At 33.9% G+C, this 20,496-nt stretch overlaps 1 protein-coding gene across 1 annotated transcript in view; it reads right to left on the bottom strand.

The window, feature by feature from the left end:
- LOC129231828 (uncharacterized protein CG43867-like) overlaps positions 1 to 20,496 on the bottom strand; it is a 135,454-nt gene that overhangs the window by 25,398 nt on the left and 89,560 nt on the right. Inside the window, exons 3-10 of the mRNA XM_054866208.1 lie at positions 20,054 to 20,209; positions 18,652 to 18,735; positions 17,783 to 17,926; positions 15,485 to 16,039; positions 12,221 to 12,631; positions 2,967 to 3,039; positions 2,443 to 2,543; positions 751 to 1,030 (exon numbers count right to left, since the gene is read on the bottom strand). Of these exons, the coding sequence (XP_054722183.1) occupies positions 751 to 1,030; positions 2,443 to 2,543; positions 2,967 to 3,039; positions 12,221 to 12,631; positions 15,485 to 16,039; positions 17,783 to 17,926; positions 18,652 to 18,735; positions 20,054 to 20,209 (1,804 nt within the window). The remainder of the gene's footprint in view (positions 1 to 750; positions 1,031 to 2,442; positions 2,544 to 2,966; positions 3,040 to 12,220; positions 12,632 to 15,484; positions 16,040 to 17,782; positions 17,927 to 18,651; positions 18,736 to 20,053; positions 20,210 to 20,496) is intronic.

Raw genomic sequence — 20,496 nt, 5'->3', positions numbered from 1 at the left:
TATATATATATATATATATATATATATATATATATATATATATATATATATATATATACAGGTAGTTATCAAAATAATGGAAACACCTGAGAATAAAAGTGACATTTTTGAATGTGCTTTGTAAGTAATAAAGAATAAAATTAGATATGTTTTTTTTTTTAAATAAATAGCAATGTACATATTTTGGTACTATTTGATGGTTTGATGAAAGTTCTGGAAATCTTGGATCTTTTTCAAGCACGTGTAATGTCAGACCTCTCAAATTTTTAAAGAGGCCAAATTGTTGGAGCGTGTCTAGCTGAAGCAAGTATAACTGAAACATTTCAACTTTCTGGCACATCTAAAAGTACAGTATCTAAAGTCATGACAGGATACACACATTGCGGTAAGACAAGCTCGGTAAAGCAAAATAGTGGGCAGAAAGAGAAGCTCAGTGAAATAAACCAACGAGAATTGAAGTGGATTGTAATGTCTAAAAAGCGAACAACAGCAGCAAAAGTGACCACAGAACTCAATCACCATATAGAGTCACCAGTGTGAGCAATTAAAGTTAGAAGGGCACCTTTATAAACAGAACACTTACGGCAGAGTAACGATTTCCAAAAATTCTTTTTCCAAGTGTTTCCATTATTTTGATAACTACCTGTATATGTATATATATATATAGCAAAGTTAAAAAATGTTTAAATAAAAAATATATGAAAAATTAAAAACAAAGATTGAAATACACACACACACACACATTCATACCTCGATGCGTCGATTTTAAAGGTGATGCTGTGGAACCATGACATCTTGACAACAATGGGGTGGCATGAGGTGGTGGTGTAGGAACTGATGACATTTTATTAGTTACAGACTTTTTCTCAACAGGACTATCCCCAGTACCTCCACTTACTGAAGCTGATGATTCTGTATCCCCACTATTCGTCTGAGATGATGTTGTAGCCATAGTAACCCTAGAGTCTTCATTATCAGATGAATCTGAGGAATCTCCAGTAAAAGGAACTGATCTAATTTGTGATGCACGCTTAGATAGAAAAAATGAAAAAAAGAAAAGCATGACTAACAGTTTATTGACAATTTAAAAGCAATGTACTATTGAAAACCATCTAAACAGAGCAAATAAAAACATTTCATATAAATACATTGGTTTAGTCAATGTAGAACACGAGGAAAAGTTTACAGATGTGAACATAAGTTGTTAAAAATAAAAAAGATATTGAAATAAAAATGCAAGGAGATCCTTGAATCAAAATAAAGTAGTATGGGGATGCTGTTCCCTAATAGAATACACCGCTGAATGGATACTAAATAACAAAAAGACTTACTTGAAGTTAATATTGTTATGCAATCAAACCAGTAGTGTTTGGTATCCCCAACTGAAATTGTGCCAACATTCACAATATCAGAACAAAGAAATTTTGTTACAACAATATGTTTTTGCTGGTCCCCTGGGATTCATTACAATGGAATTTGACTGTATTAGCACATATATAATTCCACACTAAATATCTTACTTCAACAATTCTATTATAATACAGTGATAAAAAATAATAAATTAAAACCAACTAATGTTTCTATGTTATAAAAGCTTAATTTTTTTTCTAAAGGGATGACTTTTCAATGAATCTTTCAACAAATTTATAAAATATTTGCATTTTAAAAATATATTAGTGATATGTCAACTGTGAGTTGCTTAAAAATGAACATATAATGATCAAGTTAATTGATTATCCCTTACATCATTACAAAATTTACAGAAGAAAAAAGCCCTATGCATACACATGCACTTGTTTTTTATAGTTATTTAACCTGATAACACTATTTTCCTCCGTTCTTTTGGAAAATGAATTTTAAAGCACCATTTGCAGTTATTCTCTAAGTATGAAAACAAATATTTCTACAAAACTGGGTTTGAAGTACTGTCATCATCTTAAATGCTTTCATTAAAAAGCAGTCTATTCTTCTTCTTTTTTGTATGTGTGTGTGTTTATAAACTCAACTATACCTTGAACATAATGATTTTGGATTTCAATACAACTAAAGTAAAAGGTTTTGGACGTAAAAACATACTACTCCAACGAAAACCTATTATCATTCTAGCATACATTGAATTTAGAAGCAAGATGTATATTTAATTGGGATTTGAACGATCAAGTAAAAATGCAATTCAGCTTAAAGTTAATTGAACTATTTACATGCACATAGAAGTACCTAACTAAAAACTGACTATGGGTGAATCCTGCATCAAAGAGATTCCAATTCTTACCAAGTGATTAATTTGAATAACATGGTTTGGACAGCTCTGTTGGAGTGGGAGTCCCTAGGCAAAAATCATGCTCGGATTCTGAGCTTGGGTCGCAAATAATATAACAGACACATCTAGCAACTTTGATTGCATACATTCTGAAATATTAGATGATAAAAAATATTAGTTACCCCTTTTACTGTTGCATATACAGGAATATTTAGGTCAGTAAATGCAGTGTGATTGCAGCAAGCTTCCTGTTCTTGTTTGTTTTGATTGTTATAAGAAGACTCTAAACAGAAAAGAAAACTTAATGCATAACAATAAATTAAAGCCAAACAAAACAATATGATTTTTTTATGCAATGCTTCTTTTGATCATTATTTTTGGAGAGAAAAAAATCACATTAACTCAGGAAATGGTAGAATATCATCTTACATTTAGATGTTTTTTGTGTACATAAATGAGTAAATAAAAACAATTAACTTTGTTAAAAAAAAAAGAAAGTCTTTCAGTAAAGTTTCTAAAAATAACTTTATTTTAGTAACTTCAACAAGAACTATAAAACTAAAACAGTCTAACAAAGAGCCAGGTTCAGATTATTATTTTCTAATATTAATTAAATCATAAACAGCAGAAAATTTCTAACCAATGTGTTAAAATATTGAATATGATGACACGAAAAGGTAGAAGGGAAAAAAAAATAGATTCATACCAAAATCTGAGTCTTTTGTACCTTCTGATGAAACATTTATACCATTTATTGCAACTTGATATATTCTTGACTCCTATATTTTTAGGAATAAAAAGTATTTTAGTTTTTTGTAGTCAATAAAGAAATCAAATTGAAAAAGAGATTACACATAATTTAACATTAATGATTAAATTAATAGCAAAATGATATAATTTAACAACTAAATTTTGTCAATGCTTTCATTAAAACCAAGCTATTTTAAGATCCACTGAGGATTCATCTGGCAAGAATAACTCAATTGATTATTTCAGAAAAGGCGTACGCTCTTTCTGGAACAATCGATTTAAATATATTAAGCAACCGAGTGGTTTCTATTCTATTCAGCACACCTAAGGTGATTTCTTTTTCAGCTACCCAAAAGTGGAATTTCTTAGCAGTAACAGAACACAAAACACAAAAAACAGTTAGCAAGGTAAACCAGCATTAGATTTTCCATAAAACTTATAACAAATCAGCACTAAGTAATGCATAAAAAGTCAAACGCTATACTTAAAAATTACACAAAAACTTCAGAACAACAGGTTTCCTCTCACTTATTCTTTGTTTCACTGTGAATTGAATCCCCCCCCCCCCGCCCCAATAAATTTGACTAGGCTGAAACATGGACCAACGCACATTTCGGGCTCTAATAAATCTGTTAATCTATGGATAATCTATGGACTCGATTCACGTGGCGGCCGTATGCATTATTGAAGATCTTGTAGCAGACAGAATTCTGACTCTGGCGCCCATCAACCAAGAATTTTCGCGATTTTTAAACTCTTCTTTCTGTTTACTATAAAAGATGTGTTTTGAAAGTTTTTATCTCAGAATTGTCACAGAAAAATGAATCATTTTTGGATTTTAAGCGTTAACAAACGAGCTGATGTATGCATCACATGACTTCCTTTTACACCAATTTAATGCTATTTCCCTATTATTGCAATTTTAATGGGATTCTCTCTCTAACTCTTTAAATATCACTAGCAATGGCCACATTGAAAGCAGATTTAAAAAAAAAAAAAAAAAAAAATCGCCAAATTTTTCGCCAAGTTGGCGACAAAACTTGGCAACCAAAAGACTGGCGATATATCGCCAAGTGACCGCCAAATTATAACACCACTTGAGTTTGCATCGAAATTAACAATGATTTCCCCCCAAAAAGGTGCAAAAGACCCCTTTAGAAACACCCGAATGCAACCAAAATAGGAGGTGCACAACTAGACCCCACTACGAGTCTATGTACCAAATTTCAACTTTCTAGGACATACCATTTTTGAGTTATGCGAGATACATACGCACATACGCACATACGCACATACATACAGACGTCACGAGAAAAGTCGTTGTAATTACCTCGGTGATGGTCAAAATGGATATTTCGCGTGTCTATACATTCTTAGGCACTTTTCCGCATGTGGTCGAATCGAAAAAAAAACTCAACATTCATTTGGGGGTGAGCAAAATGGAAATTAAGGGCGATTTTTGAGTGAAAATTTTTTCGCGAATACAATACTTCCTTTTTTTGTAAAAGGAAGTAAAAATGAGTAAACTACTCCCATTTTCTTTCCATTTATCACTTTTCTCTGCCCCCTGCACACAATCTAAGTTTATATAAACTCTACACATATTTAGAATGTATATATGGACTCACCCAGAATCAAAACACATGCAGACGAAAAATTAAATCGACTGTTGCCACCTCCGTAACTAATATCCATTAAAAAAAGGTGACATTTTTAAAGTGCGTATTATACTTGCCGCTTGCGCCTTATACGAGTTTTTTTTTTTTTTTTTTTATTAGCGAGTAGAGTTAATTTAAAACACTGATTCTTCAATGACATCGATCGAAGACATCGTTGATGCTTCAAATACTTGTTTTTATGAAGGGAAAAATTATTAATAATGATTCACACTTCTGAATAGAAGACGGAGGGGTAACATTTTATTCACAATGGCGAAAAACGCTACCTTTTCATCCAAACGAGTAAATATTTACTTCAATTGAATAAAACGTTGTTAATTTTAATCCTTTACCATTAAAATGGACTCTATTCACCCTCCTAAACCGTCGGCGCTGTAATACATCCACTTGTGTTCAAACGATTAATGAATAAAATGTGAACGATTACAAGCAAACATTTGAAATAGTACTTCTTTTCATTGTTTGTGAAATAAATTAGTAACGTAATTCTGGTATATTATTCCCAGTGGCGGATCCACAGGAGGGGCAGGGGCGATTGGGGCGATCGCCCTCCCCCAAAAGGGTTTGTAAGTTCGAAAAACTTCCCAGAGAAGACCAACAACCCCCTCTCCCCCCCCAAACACATCACAAAAATCGCCTCTGACGACTATATTTTTACGAATTCAATTCCAAAAATTTTCAAAGGGAGAGTCCCTGAACCCCCCCTCTCTCCAATGTCATTGAAGATCGTCAAAAATTTTGAATTTTCGGAGCTTCAATTTCGAAAAAATCGCCGGGAATGATTCTTTGAACCCCATTCCTTTACCTTATGTTATCAAAGTCACCTCACAGTTACATTTTTAAGACTCCAGTTTCAATAAACTTGCACGGGCAGACTAAAACCTTACCTTTTCCTATCACCAAAAAAAAAAAAAAAAAAAATTATATATATATATATATATATATATATATATATATTTTTGGAACTTTAATATCAACAAATTTTCGGAGGAATGTTTTGAACCTCATGCCATTGCCTAATGTCTTTAAAGAGGCGTTTCAATTGCGTTTTTAGGACTTCAATTTCAAAAAAAAAATCCGGGGTAGAGTCCCCGAGCCCAAACCCTTCCCCTAATATCAATGAAGATCCTCTAATATTGCCTTTTTGAAGCTTCAATATCCAAAAATTAAAGGACAGCTCTTGACCCCATCCTTTCACTTAATGCTACCAAAGAAGGCCAACAATCGCATTTTCAATACTCCAAATTTCGAAAAATTTCCGGTGCAAAGTTCCGAACGCCATTTCTATTCCCAGTAATATAAACGATGGCCTACAACTGCGATTTCAGGACTTCGCCTTCGAAAATTTTCCGGAGAGAAGCCTCCAAGTTCTTCTTCCTTTATCTTTCAAGATCATCTAAAGATCGACTAAAACTGCGTTTTTGGAATTGCTACATCGAAACATTCCTGATAAAAAATTCTTAACTCCATGTCTTCCGCTACGTCATCAAAGGTAGCGAACAATTGCGTTTTTAGGACTTCAATTCCGACCATTTTTCCCGAAGAAAGCCCCTGAACCCTCTCGTTCTTAGCATCATTAAACATCTCTGAAATCACGTTTTTGGAGCTCATCAAAAAACAACTATGGAGAATTCCTGAATCTCATCCTTTTCCTTCAAGCCACCAAAGATGGCAAGCAGTTGTATTTTTGAAAATATACCCTCAAATTTCAAAAATTTTCCGGAGAGGGTCCTTCAAACCACTCTTCCTCCTATTAAGCACCAAAGAGCGTACAAAAATGTTCCTAACAAAAATTTTCAGAGGAGAGCCCGCAAACACTCCTATTTATACGCGAATATTAAACAGCTCAGTCAACAAAGAAATCCATAAGTATCTTTCAAAAAAAAAAAAAAAAAAAAATCATGCTTCAGTTCTGAAATTTCTTTAAATTTTGTTTTCATTAGTCTCCCCCTCCCCAGCCCATATAATGAATTAGACAATCGCCCCTTCCAAAAGGATCGTCTGGATCCGTCACTGTTTTTCCTGGTTGATTTAGTGCTTTTTATTGTCACTCAAGCAGTTTCAGAAATAATTATTCGCACTCAAAACCGTAGATTCGTTCATGGGGAGGAACAGTGGGCGAGGGGCAGGGGGTCAATCCTCAGCAGGAGCCTCCCCCCCCCCAAAATGGTTGTTTGTATCCGCCCCTGTATTCATATGACGTCAATGCGAGTGTTAGATGTCACAGAAGGTGGGTTCTATAGGAGACAAATTTCGATTCTACGGAGTCTATTAACAAATGTATTTTAACGACTTAAAAACTCTTCTTTCTACTTATATTTGTGAAAATTGCAACACCAAGAAGGAATTATGTAAATGAACTGAAATTCACAGGAAACGTATTGCAGCATCTGCAAATGATTACAATTACAGAGACATCGCGCATGCGTGTATCGAGTTATGCCCTCTGAACTGCGGCGTAGACGCTGTATATAAAAAGCTGTAAATTTGTTTTGGAATCATTGTATGATTATCTGCCGATGGTATTTGTTTCTCTAGTACTCAATATGCCTCGTCCAAAACGCAAAGCGTCGTAAGAACGAATAACGGAGTTAGAATGGGGCCACATGATCTGCATGGATTAAGCTGAACTTACGTATAGAGAAATCAGGGCCCGCACGTGGCGTAATGCCTCAACTGTGATGCGTATTTGTAAAAGATGGACAGAGGACGATGAAATTAGCTGAAGGAATCGCACCAGCCCTCGCAACTGAAACCACGCCACTAGATCATCAACACTTTACCTGCTTAGCTGTGGTGGGTCGTATAGCGTCCTCTAGTACGCTAGCACAATGTTGAAGTATGGCTACAGGTGTCACATTTGCTGCGACCACAGTTCGTCGACGTCTGCTGCGCCATCTTCTGCATGCAAGGATTCCCCCATAGAGGAAGACTCCTTTCACCCTCAAACATCGTTGCTTCCGGCTTCAATGGGCCCACCAGCAAGCTCAATGGCGTGTGGACTAGCAACAGATCGTCTTTGCGGATGAGTCCAGAATTAATCTGCACTATAAAGATGGACGTGTACGCGTCAGACGTTACACATGAAAACGTCACCTCCCACAGTGGCGGTTCTGACCGGCGACATTATACCGGCATAACTCCAGGCGTCATGATCTGGAGTGCTATTGAATATCAAGGGCAATCCCATCTACTCCGAATTACGGGTAACCTCATTCTCGAGCGCTAATTCAGGCACGCTGTGGCGCCGGAGGTACTACCTTTTCTTCAGAGCATTCCTGGTGCAGTGTTTCAGCAAGAAAATGTACGTTCACATGCCGCACGTAACGTACAAGTGTTCTTCGGTGCACGAAAGGTTACGCTACTTCCTTGGTCTGCCCGTCCTCCGGATATGACGCCCATTGAGTATGTCTCAGATTGCGTTGGTCGTAGACTCGCCCATTTGTCTCGTCCAGCAGTGGGTACGGATGGATTTTGGCTTCAAATAGAAGCCATATGGGATACTATTCCCAATCGTGACATTCAGCACCTCTATGATTCGATGCCAAAACGTGTGCAGGCTCTCACACCTGCGCGGGGTAGCTACATTCGATATTAATTTACATCTGCTATTTTCATTTGATTGATCTGTAATTTTGATCGTTTATTTGTAGCACTATGAGTAATATGTGTAATAAATTTTATTCTCTTCCTTCATGCTGTTGCAATTTTCACAAACATGAGTGTATTTAAAAAAGGTGTCATTTGAAAGTTTTCAACTCAGAGCTCATGTAAATGAAAGATAAACCACTCATTTGGACGAAATTCTTTCTTTTTAAATGTATTTCCTTGATTTTAAGCTTCTTGAGTCCTCATCAAAAATCTGTGAAAACTAGCGTTTTCTTCTTATTTATCGCTTTTCTCAGCCTTTTTTTTTTAGAATTTAAAGTCTGCATAAACCCAGCACGTTCATTAGGTATACAAAGTCCAGTGATTACTAAATAAAACGAAACTCAATCAGTAACACTGAATACTGAATAAAAATACCCGTTTAAAGGTGTGCACTACCTGGGTAGGTTTTTGACTTTTTTTTTCCCCTCTCACGAGATATGCGGGAAAAAATTTCAGAAATTTTGCCTAACTTTTAACCTTGCTTTTTATACTAAATTGCTTGTACAGGGCGTTCATAAAGTCTTTCACTGACAAATATATTTCGTTTATATATATATATATATATATATATATATATATATATATATATATATATATATATATATATATATATATATATATATATATATACTAGCCGCCTGCGGCGACCAGCTGGTTCGCCTTCTTACGCCATTCACCTTTCTATGCAAGCAGCCACCTGCGGCGGCTGTTTGGCTAACTTGTCATTTACCATTTTAATTCAAGTTTGCCGCCTTTGGCGGCTGTTTAAATAAATTTGGCAGCAGTATTAATCAATCCATCTCTATCTTTTTTTTTTTTTTGCCATTCACATTTTTACGCCAAGATTGACGCCTTCGGCGGCTATCTACTTTACGATCTATCTCTAAAATTTCTTATCCATCTCTATTTATTTTAACCTCCCAGCTAATTTCCTAATAAAAACAAAGATCACTCAAAAAAAACGCTTTTTTATTTAAGTAGAGCAAAAAAAAAAAGTTATCTCCAAAATTCCCCGTAGTGTGCCAAAAGTAACAAAGTAAAGTAAGTGACAAAGAAAAAAAAAATCTCGCTGTTTTTAGTGACTTAAATGCGCACAACTATGAAATGTAACGTAATATAGATACAACAAAACGTCCAGATTGGGGGGGGGGGGGGGGAGAATGAAAAAAGAAATAAATGCAATCCCTAAATGAACCAAAAAAAAAGGAAAAAAAAAAAAAGCAAGTGCTGCCGGAAAAAAACGTGGTCATCACGTCATAAAATTAGAAGTAAGCTATATAGTAAAAAAAAGAAGATTAACATTGTTTGCGATTAAGATTACGTCGTAAATATCGAATCGAAATCCAAGTAGTGACGTCAGAGCCATAGAAGATTGAAGAACGCTTTTTTCGACTGATGCGTGGAAAGACATGATGTGTTCAGCATTAAAAAAATTGTAAAAAAAAATATTGCGTATTTTTAAGAACTTTTTTCTTCTGAAGAGGGCGAAATGTTTTTACTATTACCAACTTGAATTTTAGAAATGAGGCGTTGATACTTCTCGCAAAATGATATTAGAAAAATATAAAACCCAGAAAAAAAATGCAAAATAAAGGTTTTTTTTCAAAAACTTATAAAAAATACAAAAATTGCTCCATTTAAAAAATTTTTTTGTTCATCATATTTAAAACTAAATTTCCGGCCCTATAGTATAAAAAATATTTGTCTGACGCGATTGGTTCGGCGTATGTGAGGTTAAAAGTACTAAAAAGTGCTGAAAATCACATAAAACATTAAATAACTTTTTTCTAATTAAAATATCAAAAATCGAAGCCCGAGGTGCACAACTTCAGCAAAAACTACACCTGTATGCCAAATTTCATTTTTCTAGGCCTTACCGTTTTCCCGGGATGTGCGCCACACACACACACACAAACATCTTATTTTATTATATGTATAGATATATACAGTGGCGCAGCCACGGGAGGGGTTTTGGGGTTAAAACCCCTCCCAGAACACAAGCACATTCGTAAAATAATTTCCTCCATTAAGATCAAGGGAAAAAGCAGAGTACTTGAGCTTTTCCAAGCGGAATAGGTTTCAACAAAATATCTTACTTCTTTAATGATCGAGAAGCAGTCAGAAATTACTTTTCAATTCTTACATATAAAAGTTGTATATCATGATGAGCAACCCACGTCCCCCCTGGTATAAGATAGCTAAAATGGTGTCAATAAAGCTCTACAGAGTATCATGGTCCCTCAGCACTTCCATCACTGCACAATTCCTTTTTAGGGACATCTAGAGCAAGGAAGCCTACCGCACCCGATTTTCTGAGGCTCTTAACCAATTCTCATCGAAAGATCAAAACCGTTATTAGATAGCATTTGACATTCAAAGATACATGAATGTATTTTAGGAGGAGCTTTTAAGTGATCTCGCGAAAAACACACAAAAAATGAATATAAGATTAAAGTAAAACTAATAATAAATATTCTGTGCTTTTCCCACTTTCTTCGTTTCATAGTGACATCAATACGAATTATTAATTGTTTTTAAGAAGTTACTTAGAATGAATAATTAATAATCTGTAGAAATTCTTTGATATTGAATAATTACGCACAAGGGCGCCCATATGCAAAATTTTAAGGGGGGTTCAAAAATTTTCCCCATGGTTTAGCAGAATATTGTCCCCATGGAAACCGATTTCAGTACAGATTAAAGATGTTAAAATTTGACATTTTTTATAACTCATTCATTATTGGCTCATATTATTCATTAATGGCTGGAAAATAAATTTTCATACATTTTTGCAAAGAAAAAAGCACTAAAAGCAAGAAAGTTCTCATTTCTAAGGGGGCTTGAGCCCTCCCCATCGCCCCCCTATATGGGCGCCCTTGATTACGCATTGTAAATGAACGGGAAAGAAAGCAACAATTTTTGATTTTGAAAACCCCTCCCAGAAAAATTTTCTGGCTGCGCCACTGTATATATATATATATATATATTAAAGATTTAGTAATAACTTTGTTTATAATTTTGATCTTTATCTCATCAAGTATTTTTCCCATTTGGTACAACATTAGCTATAAAGGAATGTAGGTAGGCGCTAACACATACTGCCAATTCTAATATGACAGTTTATAAGTTTATATTCATATAAGAACTGTTATGACCAAACTTCATTCTGGATGCGCTATAGTGCCTGATATCAAGTTAAAAATCGTCCAAATCTTTTCAAAACTACAAAAGTGCGCAAGTACAAATGTATTAACGTTGTAGGAAAAATAAGTTTTTTAGATAAAGATTAAAATTAAAAAAAAATGTTTAAATCTGAGGTAGTTTTTTTTAAATGAATTTTCTTTATCAGTGCAAGATGAAAAAATCCTGCATTATTCCTATTTTATTTTTCAATTCATCAATTTGACCGCCCTTTATTTTCACAGGGGTCAGTTTTGCATTTTTTATATTACTACATAATGTCATAAATAATCGTTTTTTAAGTGATCTATTAACTCCAGAGCACTCTAAATAAAATATACTCCAGTCTCACTAATTCCTGCTTTTTGAATGTAATATGAAGCTAAAATTGAATGCTTCAAGTTATTATTGCCATAGCTGGGTCCGAAGCCTAAGTTGGCAGTTGCCTCTTTTGCATTTGCATTTTTAACTAAACTAAAAGGGATAAATGGAAATAATGCAGTCATTTTTACATGCTGAACACAAATTTGTTTTTGTAATTATGAAAAAAGTAACATCAAAATACAGTAACAAAAAAAAAGTCACTTTTAAGCTGGAAATTATTTTAGAGTAACAATCATTGAAACTCTTTCGAAGAAGAAATGAACACTGAGACGGAAGAACATAAAATGCAGATCTATACTGTATAAAGTATAATTACCCAAGAAGGAAACCGATGTAAGGGTGGTGTTGGAGGTTTTCCAGAATTTGTTACAACATCCTCGGAATGAATCAATTCACATCTTTCCATCTCTGGATATAAATCTGGACATTCTTTGTTTGGTGTATAAATTTCAGCATAATCATGAAGTTCATCGTCATAGAAAACATTGTCTTTGTAAGCATTTAAGGTACATGCCAAGTCCTCCAAAGCCAAAAGTGTTTTATCTGGCACATTTTTGTGATTAACACATTCAAAATGTCCCACTTCATCTACACCAGAAGCAAGAGAATTTGGAGCGGTCAAAGGTCGGTTGCCATGCACATTTCCACTTCTAGGCAAAACACCTTGGCTTTGGACATCGCATCCCTCTTCTGTACATAATGCTTGTAAATTTGGACAGATATGACTCTGAAAAAATGAAGTAAGAAGCAGTTGTAAAATTATAATACAACTTTATATTTGCTAATAACTTGAAAAAAGAACTATAAAAAATATAAAGTTTTGCAAACAGTAGAATGCTTGCAAAAATGTTTTAAAAAGGTAATATTTATCACTGAGAAAACCAGCTTTATTATAGAACAATTTTTAAAATTATTACAGTGCCTTGGCTTGGATTACTTACATCCTAAGTTAACTACTTAATGCATTAATCAAAAGGTTCCTCATAACCCTAAAACAGAGTCTGCAACATTTTTGCAATTTGTGCTGCAATAACGTTCGGTTATATTCATCAACGAACTTTTGTTTGATTTCTTGACTCTTTTTTTGTGCCAAGTACAGCAATCAAGTTCTAATGATGTAAACGTTCGATGATCCCACCTCTTTGAAGCGATTCACTCCAAAAATATTCTACACCATATTTCATTCGGATAACAAAACGTTTGTTTGAAGGTATTTTGTTTTTCTTTTCAATGGGGCAGCTGAAGATGCCTTAGTCTTGGGCAGACCTTCATGTGGCATGCAATTATTTTTCATATGCCACCATTAAGGTGCAGATATCAATGGAACAAACAATTCTGACGCAGTTTCCCGCCAGATGTTTGGGTACCTGTCTTTCGCGACGCGAAATTGCACTGGGTGTTTGATTTGGCCGCAAGTGCCTGAGCAAAATAAGCACTCAAGGTATTTTTAACATGCTGTATACCATGCAATATGGAGGCTGTCGATTATCTGCATCTGGAAAATCTACCAACTTCCCACTTAATCCGTCGATCTAGAGCCCGCAATCAAATGTATACGAGGCCAACGCCTACACTGTAAAAAAAAACTGTAAATTTTGAAGAAGTTATCCGTATTTTTTACAGAAAAAAACTGTTCGTAATAAAATACAGGATTTCTCTGTTTTTTTGAATCTGTAACCGGTTATACTTTGTTTTTCTTCGAATCTTCGAAATTTCGCCCGCGTGTTTGGATTTTCGTTCTCGTGCTCGAGTTTTTGATCTTATATTTATTTAAAGCGAGTAAGTCTTAAATCGTTTGCAACTTCCGTTTCATTGCATTCTAATCAATATTTTACTATTATGTTTTTTTGTCATCTGTTACAGAGGCATATTCGGAAATTTACCTTTGTATACATGTATTTCGTAGTAGTATAGTAAATATTGAAATGGATATAGAAAGTATAGTTTCATTTTTTAATCTTCATAAAATAATAAATCAGCTTGAATAAATAATAAAAATACGGAAGATTTCTGTAAAATAAACGGAAGAAAACTGGCGTCCTGGCTGACAGTTTTTTTCTGTAAATTTTACGGATTTTTTTTACAGTGTAACCACTACGCTTCCAGCCGACTGACTGAAGATATTGATGGATAAAGATCGAATTTACACCAGTTCCTATGAGTCTGGTTTGTGAACCAACTTTCGTTTTACTCCTTGCATAACTTCTTGATATAAAACAGACATGTTTTGTGCTAATCTAGCAGAAGTTTTAATGTCTCACCACCTTGAAGGATTGATGCCAAAAACTAATCAGCTGCAGCTCCTATCGGCGGTCATCTGGATATCAACTTATATTTTTAACAATCCAAGGTGTGCTAAATAAATCCGTACAATTTCAAACTTAAAAAAAAAAGAAGAAAAGAAACGGGTCTACAACAAGAGTTTTTACACACATCTGCATAGAAAAGTAAGAACCATTTTGATGATTGACAATTATCGTAAATTTGCGATACCTCAAAAATTCTTGAACAAGATGAGTTTATGTATCTCAGGGTTTGTTTAGGGTTGCTATTTCAGTCATCAGTAAGAAACAGGTTTTTGTCAGACTATCACATGGCATTCCGTCGCGCCGCCGAATTTCAACAGAGCTTTAGAATGCTATTTATGCCCTTTTCTTGGGATAAATGTTTTGTCTAACTCAGGTCGACATATATAACTATGATCGCCTAGGAACTATCGCATCAAGGGTAATCGCGAAACTCTGTCAGACACAAGACGAACAAAAAAAAAAAAAGACTTGTCTTCACGGAACTTTTCTTGCGATTCCGAAAGAGATTTATACTGCCGTGGAGCAGTATCTGCAGGAATGAATTTTTGAGATATTTGAAGAAACGCGCTTTGAATTTCATACAAACAATAGGGAAATATTGGAACTTAGAGCCTTCTTTCGTGCTGTATTTTCAGCGGAAATCAAATAAGCAAGCTGGTACAACAACGCTAAAGTAAAATAGATAAAAAAAAAAAAAGGAAAAAAAAAAGAAAAAGAAAATTTTGCAGATACTGTACTTTACCTTCCCACTGCATTACAGGTTTCTATGAGAATACTTCCTCTGAGGTTACTTCATACTAGTTCGATAATTTTGTTGCGCGAATAATGAATTTTGTCTCAATGAAGAACACGATAAATTGCGCTTTCTGCTCGGGAGGCGCTATTTTCAATAAATCATTGCTTATATGTTCGCGATCTAACTAAATAGAGAATATAGAAAGCCTATTTTGAATTGCTCTACTAATGTTTGTCAAATTTTTGTTTTTAATTTTATTCTTTTTTTTTTTTTTTGGGAAAAAAGTTTAAGTTGTACACAGATCTTTCAGGGAAACCCTATGAATCTTTAGTGATAAAATCTATTTTCAAAATACGCACAGAATTTTCAGAAGTAACGATTCAAAAAGCTTTTAACTACTACGAATTAAACCCTGAATTATAAAAATTTATTTTAAGATCATAGTTTTAATGTAGACTGAAGAAAAAAGGCAAAAATGCAACTATAATTTGAATTCAAACTTATCAGCTAAATTTGAACAAACACATTTAATTACCTCAGCGATTGCATGCGGCAAAGATTGTCTTTGGTTCATTATATCAATTCTGCTTTCCACATCATTAGCAACGTCAATCGAATACCCAGCAACTGGAGAATCAGGACTTTGGAAACTATTTGGAGTGTCAATGTCGGCAGAGCCAGAATCAACTCTTGACGAACCTCTATTCCAAGATGGGCAGTCCACTTCAGAGTATCTGTGTTCGGAGGTTGTGCTGATTGTGGATGGCGTTAAGCATACATCACCAGTATATTTTTTTCTTTCTAGCTTAATCCTTGGTGGCACAGTTCGAGTTTGACAAGTGTGAGGCTGACGTTTCTTGGAGGAATAATCAACAGATGCGTAGAGGGAATTGGGAGATGAAGCACGTTGATCTGTATCTTGAGGAAGCGGGGAGGAACAGTGAAAGCAATGGTCATCATTGCCACACAATGAGTTATCTAGATATTTCTGCCTCATAGCAACTGGTGGTGCTGAGTATTCAAGAACTTCAGGAGGAGGTAAGCTGTCGTCCGATTCTCCATGGTCCTCGAAACTACCACGCGAAGAATCCTGAAAATTGAAAAATTACGGGATAAAGCCCTTAAAAAGCGAGAATAAAAAATCCTTGGAATATTTACATCATTTGAAAAAACAGTACAATAACTTATGTTGCATTATAACGTAAATAACGAGCTGATGTGTGCATCACATGACTTCCTTTTAATCCAATTTGATGTCATTTCCCCGTTACTGGCAATTTTAATGTGATTCAATAGTTTACTCTTTAAATATCATCAACAGTGGCCAATTTAAATTTTAAAAAAATCGCCAAATTTGTCGCCAAGTTGGTGACAAAAACTTGGCGACCAAAATGGCGATATATCGCCAAGTGTCCGACAAATTATATCACCACTTGAGTTTACATCGAAATTAACAACGATTTCCCCCCAAAAAGGGGCAAAAGACCCCCTTAAGAACATTCGAATGCAACCAAAAGAGAAGGTGCACAACTAGACCGCACTAGGAGTCTACGTACCAAATTTCAACTTTCTAGGACATACCGTTTTTGAGTTATGCGAGATATACACACATACATACGTACATACGGACGTCACGAGAAAATTCGCTGTAATTAACTCGGGAATCATCAATATGGATATTTCGCGTGTCTATACGTTCTTAGGCACTTATCCACGTGTGGTCGAGTCGAAAAAAAAAACTCAATATTCATTCGAGGGTGAGTAAAATGGGAATTAAGGTCGATTTTTGAGTGAAATTTTTTTCGCGAATACAATACTTCCTTTTTTGTAAAAGGAAATAAAAATAGTTTTAATCGGGGAAATGTATTGGCGGATTTACCATGTTGCAATTGTTTGGGGCCCCCTTGACACAGGAGCCCTTAAAGGGTATTCAAATCACAACAATAATGTAATGTTTCTTGTTTAAGAAAGACATGTATTATAATCTTCATTCGAGTTGATAGGCTTTTTTTTTTTTTTTTTTTTCTTTGAAATTTTGAGATAAAGCGGGCAGTACCAGACATTAAAGTTGTGTTAATTTTACACATGCACAGTTTTGTTCAAGTTTTTAGAACCATTTTTTTACTTAGTGTCATTTTAACTTAGAATCAGAAAGGAAAGTCATGAAACATGGACTACATTTTCTAACACATACTAGGACCTGAATCACTCTAAAAATGAAAATAAAGAATAGTACATCAGTGAAGCTTTGAAGTAAATAGGAGACACAAATAAATACTGTAAAAGACAGAAATCAATGCGTAACCAAGAGGAGGACATTTTAAAACCAATTTCTTTACATTCTTTACATTTCATTTATGAAGAGAGTATTATGAAAATGAGACAAAAAATAGCAAAGGTTATTTTTGGTTATTATAAACTTATTTTTGGCATAAGTTAATATTTGATCCAAAGAAAAAAATTAAATTATTGCGAACTTTTAAACTGTAGTTCAGTTTTAGTTAAATTAATAAATTACGCATTTATTTAAGATGCATTTATAGTTAAAACTCATACAAGTAGTCAGCGAAATCATAGGAACATTTATTTCTCTAAACGAATTGTTAATATTTAGTAATATTAAATATTGTATACAATGTCGCTAAGGTTTTTGAAACAGAGATTTATTTCTAATTAGAAATAAATCTGATATGAATAAATCAATCAGTTTAGAAGCAAGTACATAAAAATGTAATGAAAAAACAATAACGCGATATTAGTAATGCCCACCAGTAGTGGAAATGTGAAATACAACTATTAAGCAGGAAAAAATGAGTAGTTAAATATATCTTACTTCAGTACTTCCCCTGTCCCTTATTTGCTTTTGACAAGTCTTTGTATTCATTTGAGATAGCTGATTCAAATGACCTTTCAACAATTCTAGCTGTACATTACATTTCTGATTCTGCTCCCGCAAAAGTTGGTTTTGTTCTTCAAGCTAAAATGCATACATGTAATTGTGAAGACAAAATTATAGTGCAAACTACGATATGAGTCATATTTTATAGTTTAAACAGAATTAATCATTATTTCACATTAAGTACATCACGGCAGAAAACATGCACTAATCAAAACGCTGTTAAGTTATCTCCCTCTAGCCGAGGCTAAGGTTATAACATTCAGAGATTGCAGTTTCATCCTTATTATGGAGTAATCATTCAGGAAGAATCAAAAACCGAACTGGCGGCAGGTATCCTCTTATCGAAGCTGAGATTACCTTCAAACTGGTAGCTTAAACAAAAAAAAAAGAATCATTTTAAGAGCTGAGTCGCACCATTAACTGCGGACGCTCGCTGGTGTGTCCTTTCAGGCGTGTCACAAATAATTTTAGCAGCCAGTTTGAAGGCACTCTAAGCATCAGTTAGAGGATATCTACCCCAGCTTGGTTAATGACAATTTCAAACTGAGGAGTCCATAACAAGGACCGAACTGCAGCCTCTGGATTTCGTAACTGTACTGTCAGTTTTTGCTTGTAATTCATAGCTAGTTGAAAAATAAATTATGATAAATTTTAGAAACTTGAAAGAGAAAAAAAAAAAAAAAAAAATATATATATATATATATATATATATATATATATATATATATATATATATATATATATATAAGGTAAAAATTTTAAATCTTTAAAATCTTTTTTTTTAAGAAAATAAAACAACTAACCTCTTTTAACTTGTTTGTTACCCACTCTTTAATTTTGCAAGCTTTATCTTCTACCTGTTTGGCATCAAAAACCCGCAACCTTTTCTAAAAAGACAAAAACAAGAGAAAAAAATTGTAATACTTATAATGAAGTAATTGTTGTAATAATGAAGTAATCGCTAGCTACATTGGCCTTTCAATTAATATTGCGCTACTTCTGTGCTTCAAAACAATTAAAAGCAAAAAACCAACAACAATCTAATTTCACCGCAGAAATGTTTTCCAATTCCTTTTTTTTTTTTTTCATTGTCAGCATAAAAAGTCGTCCTAAATATGAGAATAAACTTAATATTTTTAAAGGTAAGATGCAAGTATGAAAAAGTTTGGAATCAAAATTTTCATTTTAAGTCCCTTAAGTTAAACAAAAATTCACTCTTATTGTATCGCTTTATATATCCTTAAGAAAAAGTTACAAGCGATTGAATTAAGTGCTCATCATACGTTTTACGGATTACATGCATCCAAAAGTTTATCTTATTTGCAAGGTTGCAAGCATGGATGATAGTAATTGAGTTATCATAAAGAAACTTGCATCCATGTGCTAGTACCACTTTTAATGCACAAAATAAAAATGCAACTACGTATAAAGTTACGCTTAAAAGTCATAGCAATCATTTGCTAGGTTTTATCAAGTTTAAAGCAGGGGAAATCGGAAATATATTTCATTTCCTCATCAAAAAACTAAACCTAAATTTCTCCCACTGGGAGAAAACTTTGGAATGTGGATAAAATTGCTTAAATTTTTACTTTTTTTCACACTTCATAAAAAACGAATCAAACTTTTTTCAGAAACATCTGGACAAGTAAAGTTGCGATTCATAAATGTTAACAATCCTCGTCTACGCTAACCTAGCTATACATATTATAATTAAAGGTATGATTTGACTCTAAATTAGGTAATGGGCCATTTCACAGTATTTTGTCCAAATGTAGAGTCCTGAACATGGCACTTTTTTGCCATAGCTATTTAATTTACTGTTTGGTTGGCACATTATTTTGAGTTTGCCCTACACAAATTCAAAATAAAATGACATGCTAATCAAACAGTAAATTAAATAGATACAGGAAAAATGCGTCATGTTGCGGATTCTGCATTTGGATAAAATACTGTGAAATAAACCTTTTACCAAAATATTTTACAACTAGAAGGTCATTTGCGTAATTTTAGTTAACACACGCTTACATGTAGCATTTCCTACACTTTGTTAAAGCATTGTCGTAATTTAATGACGTAAAAATAAAGAATGTATCAGTAAACCTGGTTTCATTTTCAGAATTCTAATAGCAATAAATAATTATATTTTGAAAAAAGTAAATCTTTTAATCATAACAGTTAGAAAATGAAACATGCATAAGGACTTACCTGTTCTTCTACTTGTTGCTCTAAAGTTGATATTAAGCAGTTTTTACGGTTGCACTCTTGACTGTGCTGGATATTGAAAGTCTTGTTACAACAAGGGATTACTGTTCCTGAACCTTCACTTTTGAGTTCGGCAAGCTTCTGCTCCATCACCTGTGCCTAAAGAAGAAACAAAATAACTTAAAACGGTTTAAAGAAAAAGATAAGATGATGTTAGAAAAACCTTACTTAAGAATTACCTTACAAATATACAAGATGTCTGAAAAGTCCTTGACGCATTTCAAAAATACACAGAAAAGCAACAAATTGTCGAAAATGTGGTTTGTGCCATAATACTTCAGAGGTAAGACGTTCAAGAATTTTTAATGAACCCTACTTTGATATAACACTAATTTAATGTACCTTTAAATTCAGAAACCAGTAATTATTTTATGGGGGGGGGGGAT

The sequence above is a fragment of the Uloborus diversus genome, chromosome 10 (genome assembly GCF_026930045.1).
Source record: "Uloborus diversus isolate 005 chromosome 10, Udiv.v.3.1, whole genome shotgun sequence".
Lineage (NCBI taxonomy): Eukaryota > Metazoa > Arthropoda > Arachnida > Araneae > Uloboridae > Uloborus > Uloborus diversus.
The sequence above is the reverse complement of the archived record's forward strand: the minus strand, read 5'-3'. Positions and strand labels throughout refer to the sequence as shown.